The sequence below is a fragment of the Triturus cristatus genome, chromosome 3_2, assembly GCF_964204655.1.
Source record: "Triturus cristatus chromosome 3_2, aTriCri1.1, whole genome shotgun sequence".
Classification (NCBI taxonomy): Eukaryota; Metazoa; Chordata; class Amphibia; order Caudata; family Salamandridae; genus Triturus; species Triturus cristatus.
The window spans coordinates 942698839-942713574 of NC_140584.1; the positions used below are offsets into that span (position 1 = coordinate 942698839).

General features: G+C 38.6%; 1 protein-coding gene across 1 annotated transcript in view; it reads left to right on the plus strand.

The window, feature by feature from the left end:
* The window catches only part of APPBP2 (amyloid beta precursor protein binding protein 2), a 333604-nt gene extending 319484 nt beyond the window's left edge, over positions 1–14120 (plus strand). The window contains exon 13 of the mRNA XM_085649437.1: positions 9052–14120. Coding sequence (XP_085505563.1) covers positions 9052–9305 — 254 coding nt within the window. The 3' untranslated portion in view covers positions 9306–14120. The remainder of the gene's footprint in view (positions 1–9051) is intronic.
* Positions 14121–14736: the final 616 nt, after the last annotated feature.

The window sequence follows — 14736 nt, forward strand, 5'->3', positions numbered from 1 at the left end:
ACCCTATTAATCTTATGTTTGACCTCACAACTGCAGGTTCGAACCCCAGCGCGTCAGCTCAGCCTTTCATCCTACTAGAGGCCGACTGACTAATTAACATTCATTTGGTTGGCAATAAACATCTGTTACTCAGCACCAAGATGCAGCATACTCCAGCCCCGCCTTCACTTGCACACTGGGATAACTCACTTTAACCTCCTTTCAATTCGGCTCCTGATTTTCTATACTGTGCTCGCTTTCTGATTTGGTACTGGCATTATATAATAGGAGCCAGCAGCAGCGGCGCGCAGGCTGCCATCTGTTTTGGGTTCATGTTTCATTTCCAGACTTGCCGCTTTCATTAGAAGGCACGTCCCCTCCACCCCATCTCCACAAGAGTGCGCTTTCATTTTCTCTAAAACACAAAGGAACAGAAACGAAATCAATTACAGTGACAGCTTACTTTTCAGCAGAATCATCAGCACAGTCTAATGAGCGGGCCTTGGCCAACAAGCCTACCCTGGAAGGCAACAAGCAGCTGCTACAGTTGTTAAAGCTCCTTAAAGACCACTCATGTCTTGGGGAGGAAGGGGAACGATCCTTGTGTGGTTTCAGTAAATCGCTACATTGGGATGCTTAACCATTTGTTGACCGGATGATCATGCTTCTGGTTAAACAAAACAGAAGAATGTTAGCAATCAGCATTTTACCCTAACTGTTGTGGAGAAAAACCAAACATCTACAGCAGATAGGCACAGCGTAACTCTACAGAGTGCATCTTTTCGCTCCCCCACCTCAGATATCTGCAAGCACTTCTCCTTTCATTCCTTTTTAATTTTTTGCATTATGTAGCATGAATAAAGTTATCAAAGCACTTTACATAAGTACCAGTTCCATTACAGAAATCTGCCCGGTGGGTGATAATGTGCTGCATTGCTTAAACACTTATATGGTCCCAAAGCCGAGACCTATTGGCTATGCCAATGCTTGTTAATTATTATTGTTAAGTGGTACTTGTACCGTGCCTTTATTGCTTGTTTCTCCTTCCACACTGATTCCCTCCATCCTCTGCCCCCCCATCCTCCTCAACAGTATGGGAGATGGACGGCTGATAGTCTAAACAAATACTTCAGGAGTCTGTCTTAGAACATCATAACCACTCATCTACCTTATTTCTTTTCCTCCACATTCCCCACTACTCTGATTGATTTTTCACTTAAACCCTCTGCTAGCTATTACTGAAATTGCTGATGCTACTGGTTGTGGTGCCCAAATGAGACATGTATATAGTGTTGCCACTAACAACCACAGATTTGTTAGGATGTGTCCTGTTGCTGTAACAGTCATTTTGTCTGAACTGGAAGAAGTGTATTCAACTTTTTAGACGTTTTTTCATGGTTGTACAAATCTATTGATTAACCTTAGTTATTTTGGTGATAAGTCTCGAAAATTATGATTTTGCTTTAAAATTAATACACAGTGGAGTACAGTGACTTTAGAATTCCTTGTGCCAATATGCAGTACCATATTATCAACCTTCTTATTACTTTGTTGTTGTGTTGTCACTATGACGTGTGCTTGGGAATTGTTTAGGTCAGCTGGCAGGGTGTCATTAGTTTAAAAGCTTTCAACTAACAACCCATCAGTCAAAGGGTCCAGTCCAACTCCAACCATGTGTCGTCCACCATCACTCCTCGCTGTTTTGTATCCACTATTTTTCAAGAAAAATACAGTTCCTCATTTCTCTAGTACTCCTTTTCTCCCTTTTTGGCAGGGCAGGTTTTTCCTTTGCTATCGTCCACTCCCAAAGGGGCCTTCTTTGCTTTTTCTGCAGCAAGCATTTCTGCAGTAACAAGTTCATGACAACTGTTGCTCACAAACCCATTGTTTTGTTAGTGGAAAATTATCCAGTAGGGCTGAGTATGTTTTTTCAGACCTAAACATGCACCATTTCTGATATCAGAATAGGACTACTGAATTTATTTACTTGTAAAAGTGAAGAAAAGTTGAAAAATAAGGATAAACCAGATATGAAGAGAAGTCATTAATTGGTTCAGCATTAATGATTTCCAGTTTTAGAACTGATATTACAGTTAGCATACCATTGGTGTCTTCTCCAGTACTGTAAATGAATTCTTGTCATTTAATGCCTTTGAGTCTAACATCTTTTTATTACATAGGGCTGCAGCTTATTTGGATTTCCTGTCTGGAAATGTTAGGAACTCTAGGGAGGAGCGAAAAAATCCCCTACTAATCAGTATTTTTTTCATTCATGTTCCAGTCCTCAACTTGCATTACAACATGGTGAATACTAGGTATCCTTGCATTTCTGTCTAACGTACCTCCTCCACTTGTTAATTAGGAGTAGGCCTGGACGGAATTTCAATTAACCTGAGTAATCAGATTAATTAATTCCACGTTTATTTATTTATATAGCGCCTGAATCGACACCCGAAGTGGTATCTCTGCGCTTCGGATGGGTAATTACTTTTTGACGGGTAATTAGTGATAATTATGCGATAACTCCTGCTTGCTTGATTTGGAGGGGGAGGGGGGGCCTTCCATGAGACCATAGGTAGTGAGCAGCCACTAGTTTTTTCTGTTCTGCTGCATTTAGCGGGAGTAGGAGCACATTTAGTGAGTGCAAGCAGTTTGCTTGCGCTCACTATTCGTGTTGTTTTGCATTTAGCGCGATTTCTTAACGCAAAATCCATTCTCACTTCCATTTTGGACACGAGGGGGTATTTTTGCACTAAGAAATAGCGCTAAATGCAGAATTAATCTTCTCACATAATCTTGTGGAATTCTTAGGTAATTTTGCTCGATTATGCTATATGGAATTACGCGAGTTACACCCACGCCTAGTACGGGCACTGCCTTCATCCTCCCTTGTGTCACTGGGAGTAGTAGAAGGAATAACATAACGTGTATTTGTAAAGCGCAAGTTTACCACAACCGGTATCTTGGCGCTGAATACCAGATGTTTATTGTTATCCACGTCAATGATACTCATTTTATTGACCTCAGAATGGTGAAAGGCTGATTGGACCTACAGGGGATTGAACCTGTGACCACTGTAGGGGCCTGTGTTTGACCTCGTGAACACATTAGTCAGATGATACATTTGCCTAGGTCGAAACCTGGTCACATTCCTGCTTCTGTTGGAGTTTAGGCCACTTTGGATATCATGGGCTAGATGCAATATCTGTGTCCTTACCTATTTACAGGATATACCAAGGTAAGTTGGCCACTTCTAGATGCTACTCTGGTGGGTACCACAGATGTATATGTGAGCAACAAAGTAGGTGTTCTGAAAAAGCAATCATTGACCAGAATGTTGAAAAAGTCCAAGAACATGAATTGATTTTATTTTAATATTTGTCAAGCTTACTTGAAAGAAGCATTAAAACGCCTTGTTTTATGTTTCTCAGATAAAGATGGGTTGTCTCCACTTGTAACTCCAGAACAAGATTGTTTAATGTTTATCTGCAATATTTGAAAAAAAGGATCTACCATTGAAGGTTTTTAGCAGTCAGTTTACAGACAAAATGAGCAGAAGAGACGCATGTAATAAATAAATGAATTATTGTATGAAAAGATTTACTTCCTTCTGGGGAGAAAGATTAAACGGATATGACTTGAATACAGCTATTTTAGAAACTGGCAGCCAAGCCAGTATAAGGTGCTGTAGTGCTCAGTTACTGAGTCACAGGAAGTTACGCTAGAGGAGACATGACATAATCAAAGCCTGAAAATTCAAACGACCTTCCATAATATTCTGATTTAGTAAACCAGAAAGAAGTAACGTTGTTAATATAGGTCAGAAAGGGAAGATTACTGCCCCAGATTCCTTGTAGAAGAGATGGGAGTAGGGAGTGTGCCTATTTTAGAATGCCACCAATTTGGAGTCCAGTCCACAGGATCCACGTGACTTGCTAAGATAACCTCTGTTTTCTCCCCTGTTGCTTTTCATCCAAAGACCAAATTGCTGACATGCATGAGTGATACATGTTAGCTTGATGATCCAGATCGTTATTGAAAGAAACCATTGTATGGGTGTCATCTGCGTTATATCATGGAGAACCTAAAAGACCAGTAAGTTTGGATAAAGAGTGAGAAATAGATTCAAAAGAGTGTGGCTTAAGGAAAACAGCTGACAAACTCCTCATTCCAGAGTTTAGGAAGTAGACCAAAAGAGAGGAAACTGTTGTTTTAGTTCTGTTCTGAAGAAAGAATATAAACCAAGTCAAAGCCTTTTCAGCAATTACAACATTGTAGAATCGATTTATAAGCATCCAATGAGACAGGGTGTCAAATAGGGTGCTGAGGTCCAGCGGCTCAGGGGTGTTGTCGTTCGTGATCCAGAATAGATCACCAATACTCAAGACACAGAAAGAAACGCAGGTTTTGCACTAGGAAAAGGTGTGGGTTTTTTTGCCGGCTTGACCGCTATCTTAAATATTAAGAATTCCCAAAAGAAATAAATCGTTTGTTATTTTCACATTACAATATCTTAGGAAAAGGTAGAAGAGAAATGGGCCTATAGGAATAAGTGGATTTGCTGAAGTTTGTTTTAGAAAGTGAATTACTATGGCCTCTCTCCAAGTCTTCCCAACTCTACCCAAGCAAGTAGCTGTGAAAAGTGTTACAGTATGCAGTGCTTAATTTGAGCCAGTGATTGCTGTTGGAGGCTGAAAACACTTTTTTGGGGGGACCGACGCTTCTTTTTCCTTACCAGACATTTTTCCCAAGAGGAAGAGAGAAAAATAAATGGGGTAAAAACGAGGAAGAGAAAATTGGAAATACCATGACCATAAAAGGGTAGGGAATGTCTGCCTGTGGATTAAAGAGACCTGAGGTGGATTCAGAACTACACATCCTTGGTATTTGCGTGCTGATACCTAATAGCGTCAGCTGCAGGCATGTGAGCAGCAATTTGGGTACCAGGACTCATTATTTTACGAATTAAGCACTAACCGTATGCAAGGTTAAATTAAATGGGCCCATTTGTGCAGATTGAAATCTGGTACAGGTGGGTTTCTATATTTAATCTTGGTTGCCCAAGATGTAATCATCTCAAAAGTGAAAGGCTCAAAATTATATAGAGTTGGTTGTGAGGATCCTAAGTAATTAGAGGGCCTAAAAGTCAAGACATCATTTGAAAAAAGTCAACAAGATCTTCTCGACGTTTTCTTCTAAAAAGGTGGGCAGTGAGCCACATAGGCCTTTAGATGGTGTAACATAGGAAGGAAGATGAAATAGCTCTTGTACTATTTGAACATCTTTGTGTGAAGATTTGCTAGCTTCAGATATTCTAGTGGATAAAAAAGTGACGCATGCCTGCTTTATAGTAGTTTTTTATAGGTCTTCATGGCAGAAATATACTTTGTTTCAATTCTGTATTGTATTTGCAGTGCTACATTCTATTAAGTGCTTTACACTAGCGCTTTTCTGTAGCAAGAGTACAAGGATGCAGGGGAGTTACCTTCCTAGAGCAGTTGGATTTCAGAGGCATGATCTTATTTAATGCTGAAGCCATCCAGTTATTGTAAGTTTTGGGAATTGCTTCCATGTAAAGGCCCAGTTGTGGATGACCTGCAGTAGCAACTAATGCTTGGCCAAGATTAGCAAGAGGTTTCTTTTGGACAATAAAACCCCCCAAAATCATAAACTGTGGAAGATAATTTGGAAAACGTAACTGGAGTGCATGTTTCAATCTATCCTTCTTTTCTTCCATAGGGGATATCTTCAAGCCCCTAAAGGCAACACTGTTGCCATGTTTTATGTAAATAAGCAGGTTAGGACTCTGTTTCATTCTTTGGTAATTCAACTTTGAGAGTGAGCATTCGAGAATGAGATCCTACTGATAGCATTCCTATTGAGCATTTCTCAATGTGTGGAGTCTCTATTCAGAGAAGTTCTCTATGGTGTTTTGGGACTTGTCGATTTGCAATTAAAAAAAAAGCAATTAGATAAAGGGTACATTTAAAGCATTGGGATAAGATTTTGGGTTGGGTTTAGGATTGGATTACCTTTTAGGGGTTGGTTAGGACTAGAGTAATAGACAAGCCTGCAGACAATTACTTGTTTGCACACACTGGGATTTACGAACAGGTTAAAAAATTCTGAACCGCAGCACCTTTAGGGTAACCCTCAGTTCACTGTGGTTGAAAGCCTATCCTACTGCTGAGAGAACTTTGCTATGTTACCGAGATTTACAATATCTGATAGTGAGGAAAAACATGATGTTCCTGGGGATGATGGTGTCTTGCATTCATTCCTCTAGTGCCTAATGTAAGACTGCATAAACACCCACTTCAAGAACGCGTGATGGCATATTGGTCCTAAGTAAGGAGGCCAGTGGAGGATCGTGTTGATAGATACCAAAATGAAGGACACACTCCAGTTGTGGAGTAAGCATAGTTTATTGCTGGGCAGGCTGTGTCACCTTGAGTGCAGACTCTCCAGTATTGGAGAGCACATATATCGGATTCACAGCGAAGGATAGAAGGACCGTGTATTAACACATGAACTGCCTGCAGTTGACCACAGTAAAATCGACAGTCATTCCTGAGACTAAAGCCCACAGCTTTCCAGGAATGCCTATAAGATTGGTATTGAGCCCAGGCACATCATATACAACTTTGTGTATTTGTGGATCTGTTCAACAGACTTAATAAGACAACTCCCCAGTTGGAGATTAAAGTCTGTTTTTGGACAAAATATTACAAAGATGAGGGACATCTCAAATATATCTGTTCACCAATCAAGAAAATAAAAAAGAGCAACTTTAGTCCTCTAGGTATAAAACCCCACTGTTGTTAAAGAATGCTCTATGGATAGATTAGTCAAGGATATTTGCTTACGCCTTTCTCCTTCGGCCTCTGATATCTTATGTCATTCGTAAAATGTGAAAGGCTTTAGTGACAGTGATTAAAGTCACCCAAACTAGCTTGCGAACCATAGTTATCTTTTTCTGGAAATGTCCCTCTATCCTTTGTCACAAACTACGAGCTCTGTATTATTTCTTTGCCCAGAAACTGCGCAATCTGCTCCATCGGGATCACAATTCATGCATCTTGCAGTCTGGCACCTGAGATCTTACCTGTCAGCAGAGTGTATTGCTGTCCTAAAGAAAGTATGCTGTCCTACTAATAGGATATTTTATTCAGCACAGTTTATCCATTTTTTAACCCTATCACAGGTTAGTCCACTACATATTTCCATATATCTACATCTACAATGCCTGCTATCTTTGCAAAAAACAGTTTTATCATATGCTTCTGTTATAGTACGCTTTCCATCTCTATGCTTCCTACCTACATTACAGACAGCATCACTCGATCTTTTAAGGTGCCTGCAATTCAAGTCCTAAAAAAGCTTCTCAACTAGTTCTTTACCAGCTACTTTTTGGGACTGGAACATCGTTCATATATGGCTCCTGGGAGCTCTTTTTTAACCAACACCTCACATGGAAGGTCATATTTTTTAGTGGAACTCACTTTCATATGTAGAGTTAGTGAATTATAGCCCCTCCATATAGAGGAACCTTAGTATGAAATCCACAAAGATAGGCATGTCTTGCAAACACACCCGTGCAACTCTTTAACATTAACCAAAATATTTAATTGCCTAGATAATTATGCTGTCCACAAACTATGGCTGAAAGGTTCTTACACACTTTGGCTGTTCAAAGGACACTTATGTAATACCTTCGTAGGACGCATTCACTCATAGAGTTTTGTTGCTTTCTATTCACCACACGGAGGCAATTCTATTTCAAAAGTAGATATTTCATGATGTATTCAACTGTGCTATGCCCAAGTCAAATTCACAAACACATGCGCACCCCATGCTTATTCACTTTGACAAAAGGAGCAACAATGGCATCTCTAGGCAATATTCAATTTCACAATATACAGGTCCTCTCCTGCTGAAAAACGTTAAGATGGCCTTGTGTGAAGTTGAGTTGATGAGCTAAATTATTCCTTTCATATTATCAATCATATTGGCCAGAAAAATTGACTAGCTTTAAACACCCTCAATTGTTTTCCACTAGGACAAAGTTATCCTTCAGAGGGTTCCACCTTTATTTGTAAAGTTTTACTAGAGTTCATCTCAGGAAATTGCTTAGGTTGTGGAAATGTACACAGAGCTCTGATGCAAAAAAGACAACCCTATCTGCCTCTAAGCATCTCGAACTTCAGGTGGTGTTTGTCAGGAACGAATACTGCTAATGAATTTACTGTTGTGTAGATAGTCTCTTGCTTTTTAAATTCATATCTCTTCAAAGGACGTAAGGTTCTTCTAACTACTTGCTTATTTCACTAGCCATAGGTGGTATTGGTGGTTTCCATAGACCCATTGCAAATGTAGACATTTGTAAGACTGCAATATCAGCCAATTTGTTTGTTTGTGTCAATTCTTGCATCTATTATTCACTTGATTTACCCCGAAAAGGTGTGACGTTTGGCCTAGAACTTGGTTGCTTGAGTCCTGGTGAGCCAGCTGCTATTTCCTGTTGGGCTTTGTACTCTGCTATTAACAAGATGACAGAGAAGGGAAGGCTTTTCCTAATGGTGATTCCAGTATTCTATCCTTCCTCTCCTGCCATTATAACACCCACCTGGCTATGCCTTCATTAAGCGTAGGCTACGTAATAGCCATGCATGTCAGGAAAAACCATGTAGAAAGTGGTAGGGGACGGTTGGCGATGCATGAGTGGTATAGGGGTGGAGCGACAGTCATGTAAGGGAACTCCAAAAACATAATAGCATTTGTTTTTAGCGCTGCTTTTCTGATACTCTGTGTCCAGACGACTCCCATATATTTTTGTTGGGAGGTGGGGCAAGGATTACACATGTCATAATCACTGTTGAAGGTAATTTCTTATAGGTTTTCTCACTTCATATTTTATGTAGGTAGCCTGGTAAAATATTAGCAGATAAAAGAAGCTCCTAGGAAAATAGAAGGCAAATTAAAATGGCATTTTTTGTTATTATATATTGGCTTGTCTTTTTTGTTTGTACAAAAAAAAATCAATTTCACTCATATTTCTCTTTTGTTTACTAGGGAAGAAACTTTTTGGTGAAGGCTACAGTGGACTGGAATATGATTACAGAGGCCTCATTAAACTTTATAACTCTATTGGCAATTATGAAAAAGTATTTGAGTACCACAACGTGCTAGCCAATTGGAACCGGTTGCGAGATCGTCAGTTTTCAGTTACAGATGCACTAGAGGATGTAAATACGAGCCCACATTCTACAGAGGAAGTGGTCCAGTCATTTCTGATGTCTCAAAATGTGGATGGACCACGCTGCTGAGTACTTGGTTAAGTAACCAATTCAACGGTCCCAACTTATTGGGCAAATCTTACTGTGAAATCTTGAACCATGTAGTTTTTTCCAAGGCTGGAATTTGCATAGAAACACTGGCCCAGTTCATTGGAGACTTCTTAATTACTAACATGGTTTTCCATGATTCATCATAAGCCCGAATGGAAGAATGCGTCCCAGGGGGTGAATGTGCATCAGACTTTGATCCCAAACTCGTACCTAATACCAGACGATCATCTGCATTTTCAAGTTCTTTTCATTTTCTGCACCATTTGCGTCAAGACCTTGAATAAAACTGTTAAAGAGTTTAAAAGAGTTGCATTGTTATTATGAATAGAGGGTCCATATATTCACGTCCTTGAGCCAAGCACTTGAGCCAAGTAAAAACAGAAATCGAACATATGTATGCAAATTTTTAATATTGTGTGCTGCTTGTAATTGACATGGTTCTTAAAATCTACAGCTCTAATGGGCGAAAGGAATGTTTTTCAAAGACACGCACGAAGTATATTTGAAAGTTTCTGGTTATTGAAGACACGTGGGTTGTCTGGCTGTGGAGATTATTTGCAAGTGTTGAGTTAAGGCCACTATGTTTGTAGATGTGTTTTCTTTAAGTCATGAACAGCAAAACCAATATAAATGTAGTGAAATTACTGTCTGTAGAACACAAAGTGACATTCAATTTTGTGGGTGGATGTGCTTTTTATGAGCAGCATCGACTATATTGAAACAAAAACAAATGTAGACATGTTGCTGCAATCCATTAATTAAAACCTCCTTTTTGCTTGACCCCTTCAAACAAAAAAGAAAACTGGAAGATTTTACTTACTGGCAGATGCAGCAGTGTGTCCCCGAAGTTCAAAATGAAGGATTGCTGATGGTCGCTAGTTGACTAGAGGACTAGCTACACGTGTCCTGTTTATACAACAACTATCCTGCCTCTGTTAGAATTAGTTGATAATGTATTATGAAAAGTTTTCATTTGTAATATCTGGAATATTGACATTTTTAAGAACATATATTGACTTTGCAATGCTACCTCGCGAAGAGCAGAAACTGAGTGCTTCATCAAAAACTGCACAGTGTGTTAGGAAAGCATGTTTAAATCATAGCCAAGTCTTCAACTGCATGTGGCATAAGAAAGTAGCCCAGCAAGGTTTGTTTGGTTGCCAGTAGATGGGAACTGGTTTTGTCTTTAGACCAGGAGAATTGCAAGTGGATGTATGTTGAAGTTGTGTGAAGTGTGTGCCATGATGACACTTTTTACAGTCCTTTTGTGTTTGTTCCAATAGTTCCTTGTAATACCATCCTTTGCAGAGTGAAAGCCATTGGCGCTTACCCTCTAAACAGTAGTTCTAAAAGACGAAACTTTGCTTATGTGATGAGCTGTGCTTCTGTAAAGAAGTTATTTGCTGGAGGAAAAGGGGGCCTTCATTATAATTTATTCTGCTAGCCCTACTAAGTGCACCCACTTTACAGCTGCTGGGAAGATGTCTGCCTTGAGGTAATCACTTTGTTTTACATTCAAATACTTAACTAGCAGTTGCTAAACGTGGAAAAAATGGGGCTGCTCTGTGTTTCATAATATTGTTTTTACATGGTATGGTAGCATTCAGAACCTAGAAACTTCATTTTCGAAATTATTAAACCATTTCCTGCCACCCAAGTGGCTTGTTAAAAAAGGCAACCTTTTGGTCTTAGGAGTGCATGCTCTTCAGATGCAAATTTTTATCACCTTGGTTTAATTGTTTCCGTATTTAGTAAATCTCTTTTTGTGTTTTAACAGGGTTTTAGGTAAACATTAGTTTGAAAACTAAACAAATTGTAATTTTAATTGATGTGTTGCATGTTACAGATCAGAGTGGGATTTATTATACTGCTGCTTTATGATCACTTTCAGCTTTGTGGGTTTAGTTGCCTCTTTACATGGCTCTTTAACAAAATACTGTTGACTATTGAAAGGGCAGAGCTTATCAAAGGAAGGAGTATTTTGTTGCTTAAACATCTAAGGTTTAAGCAAATAAGAAAAGTCTTAAGCTTTCACCGCCATGTTTTGCAACTATAGCATTTATAGAAGCCTATAATTAAACTTAACATGTAAAACAGAAGGGTATTAGTTACTGTGTACATCAATGTCCAACTCCCCCTTCCTGTTAAAACATACCCATAGTCTTTGGGAGGGGGGAGGGGGGGTCCACTGCTTGAGGTTTTGGTTCTACTCAACCTCTGTATTGACAAACTTGTTGAATATTGAGTGTATCTACCTTTATAATTATAAAGGCACTCAAAAGTTATTGACTTTTCGTAATTTTTGTGGTTGGATCACTTTGTCTTCATTATACACTTTTTCATCAGGTCATTATACATGTACATTGTTGGTACGCTGTGAGCAGCCGAGTTGTTTTTCGCCCCATAAGCGGCACGATAGCTTGGGGCTTTTTCAAAGCTTGTGAGAGATACATTTTGCTTCTGCAAATACTTTTTGTTCGCACTCAAAGAATTGAATGAGTCTTACAGTTCACAATACAGGTCGGTCGTTGGATGAATACCTGTGCTCAGCACACCGGACAAACTGAGCACAGGGATTCAACACACGACTGAACTGTATCGTGAACTATAAGAATCATTTGAATCTTAGATTGCGAAGAAAAAGTATTTGCAGAAACATTTATATCTAATGAGCCTTGAAAAAGCCCCCGGGGGAGGGGGGGACACGTTTCGGCTGCCCACAGCGTACCAACAATGTACATGTAAAACCACCTGATGGAAAAAGTGTATGATAGAGACCTAGTGATTCAACCACAAAAAAACAAAAAATTACAAACCCACAAAAACAACTGAGTTTCTTTATAATTATAAGGGTAGATTAACTCAATCTTCTTCTACTAGTAAAACAGAAGGATAGGCTGCTAACACACATTGGCCAAAGCATTTTCAGCACATTGAAACAGGATTGAAATAGGGTTGCACAACTTATAAAGAGGAACATTGTGAACCATTTTCTCACATTGTAAGTTTTAGAACGACTATATTACCATATTATAATTTGAACATCAGACAGAAGTTGTTTTTGTCTGCTTTATTAACAACTGAGTGGCAAATTACAAACGTGTACTACATTTAATAGAAGAATATGTGTAGAATACCTTATTTGCCATGTAATATAGACTGGTAGACTGGTACATCTCTCCCTCCAGTACCAGTTGTTCATTTATTTTTTTGCTTTAGACATTCTTTTAAAAGAAATTTTTATCTGTATCGGCGTTTTGCACTACAAATTGGAAAGACAAATCATCCACAGTATATTACAAGAATGCCAGAACTGTAAAACAATACATTGACTCCAGTTTGCTGCTTGTTAATTGACCTTTTTGGTAGTGTGGGCCTCAGGCAGTTTCTTTTTTTTTTAATTGGCTTCATGTCTGTATTCACAATTGTTTTCATGTGTTTTGCACCAAAAGTGTTTCCATAATTACGGTTTTAAAAATTAAATGTTTTACATCCTGATAAAATCGTGGATTTAGTAAGTTAAAGTCGGACTTTATTGTTTACTTCAGTTCATATGGGGGGGGGGGGGCGAATAAAGGCATTGGGTTGACATTTCCATAGGTGCCATTTGTGCTGTTCTTCAGTACAAGTGATTGCTGCATTAAGTCGTGGTACAGTACAGATAGTATGCTGCATTCATACAATAATGCATGAAACAGGAACATGACTGTTGTGCAAAGCTTTCTTTTCAAAACAAATTTAACATTTTGTGTTCTTGCTTCAAGGTCTACGGGATTAGGAATGAGTTGTACTATGTATTTACTGTTCTTTTTTGTCATTATGTTTAAGTGCCGATTAGTTGTTTTTTTTGTATGTGGGGAGGGTAGGGGCTAACTTATTAAACTTTAACTGTTACTTTTGTTTGTGAAACATTTTCAAAGTGCTATTACACAAACTGTGTTGGTTCAGTTGAAAAACAAACAATCTGACACTCTTGTCCTTAATGGAACAAATGCTATTCTTGAAATTTGTGTTGACCGAACCAGTTAAATTTATTAGAGTTTACTGCTTCAGCACATTTGAGGATGGTTTTAGGCATCAACAATGTATCCTTTGACTGATATATTTGTGCGTGTGTACAAGTGTGTGTGTGCGCTCAAGCTCTTGATAACAATGCCATTTCTGTCCTAGGTATCGATAGCATGAGGGGCCTTAGTGAATCTGTTTGAGTGCACACTTTTTTACAAGTACATTTTAAAGAGGAAGGTAAACGTATATAAATAGAAATAAATACATAGATATCTATAAACGTGCTTTGTGGTGCACAGATTCAGTGTAGGATCACTGGATAACTTTCAGAGGTACCATTTAGGTAACAATTCTCAAATATGTATGTCCCTGCAGAGGGGAGCACTGTTGCTATGGAAATAGATATTGTAATAATTTAGCTCTACATTTATTGTGTTGAAGGTTGGGCGTGAATTTTACAGAATACTACCAGGGTCAGTACTATTTTTATACTTTGCGTTACTCTGGGTTTAATAATCAGTGGTTTTAACGACCAAAAGCCAGAACTTGTGCCACAGTAATTTACGCGAACACGCCTATATTGTCACTATCTTTATTTTGGGATGGTTCTTCATGTCCAGAGTCATCTTTTGTGTTGTATTTTGCACAGACAGATACTGTTCAACATTATTTGTTAACATCACACCATACCAAGTATGTTTGTAACCAGCATTGTGATATTCTGTAATTGTATTGCTGATGATTCATTATTGACCTAATAAATATAATGCTCCTGCACTCCCAGCACTTTCTTTGCTATGAGTTGTAATTATGCTCTCCACAGTTACATAGTGCTCTGTTTGATCTTGGATGTAGTATAAAATCTAAATGTGCCTATTTAAAAATGTTTATAGTTGGATATTTACATCTGTTGTGTTCTTTGCTGAAAATAATGCATATCCTGGAACCATGTATCATCAGTAATCTAGGTAGTGAATGTGTTGCAAGCTATTTTGGTACGGTTTCTCTGTCAGGGGATCTTCATTGATAAACTTAAACATTTCTGTTTCATGTGCTGGGACATACATCACTTTTCATGAGATAAAATCTATTCTGAAAAATGTTAACTTTTTATGTTTTAATATGTTTCTCTCAACATTACCTTAATTTACGTTTTGGAAACCGTTCCAATCAATTTGGAACAGATTGACGTTCCCTCAAATACTGATTCTTTTATGAAGGAAAACGTACAAAATAAAATAAATGAGGCACGTAAATACCTAGTTTGATATACTTAAAATATCATGCTTCCTCTTTAAGGGATGACGCATCTCTTGTACGTATCTCTGTGCTCTCTTCTCTCAGTTGGATTCGTAATTCTTTTTTCTGTTACCTGCATGCAGGATCCTTTGTTTCACTTAGT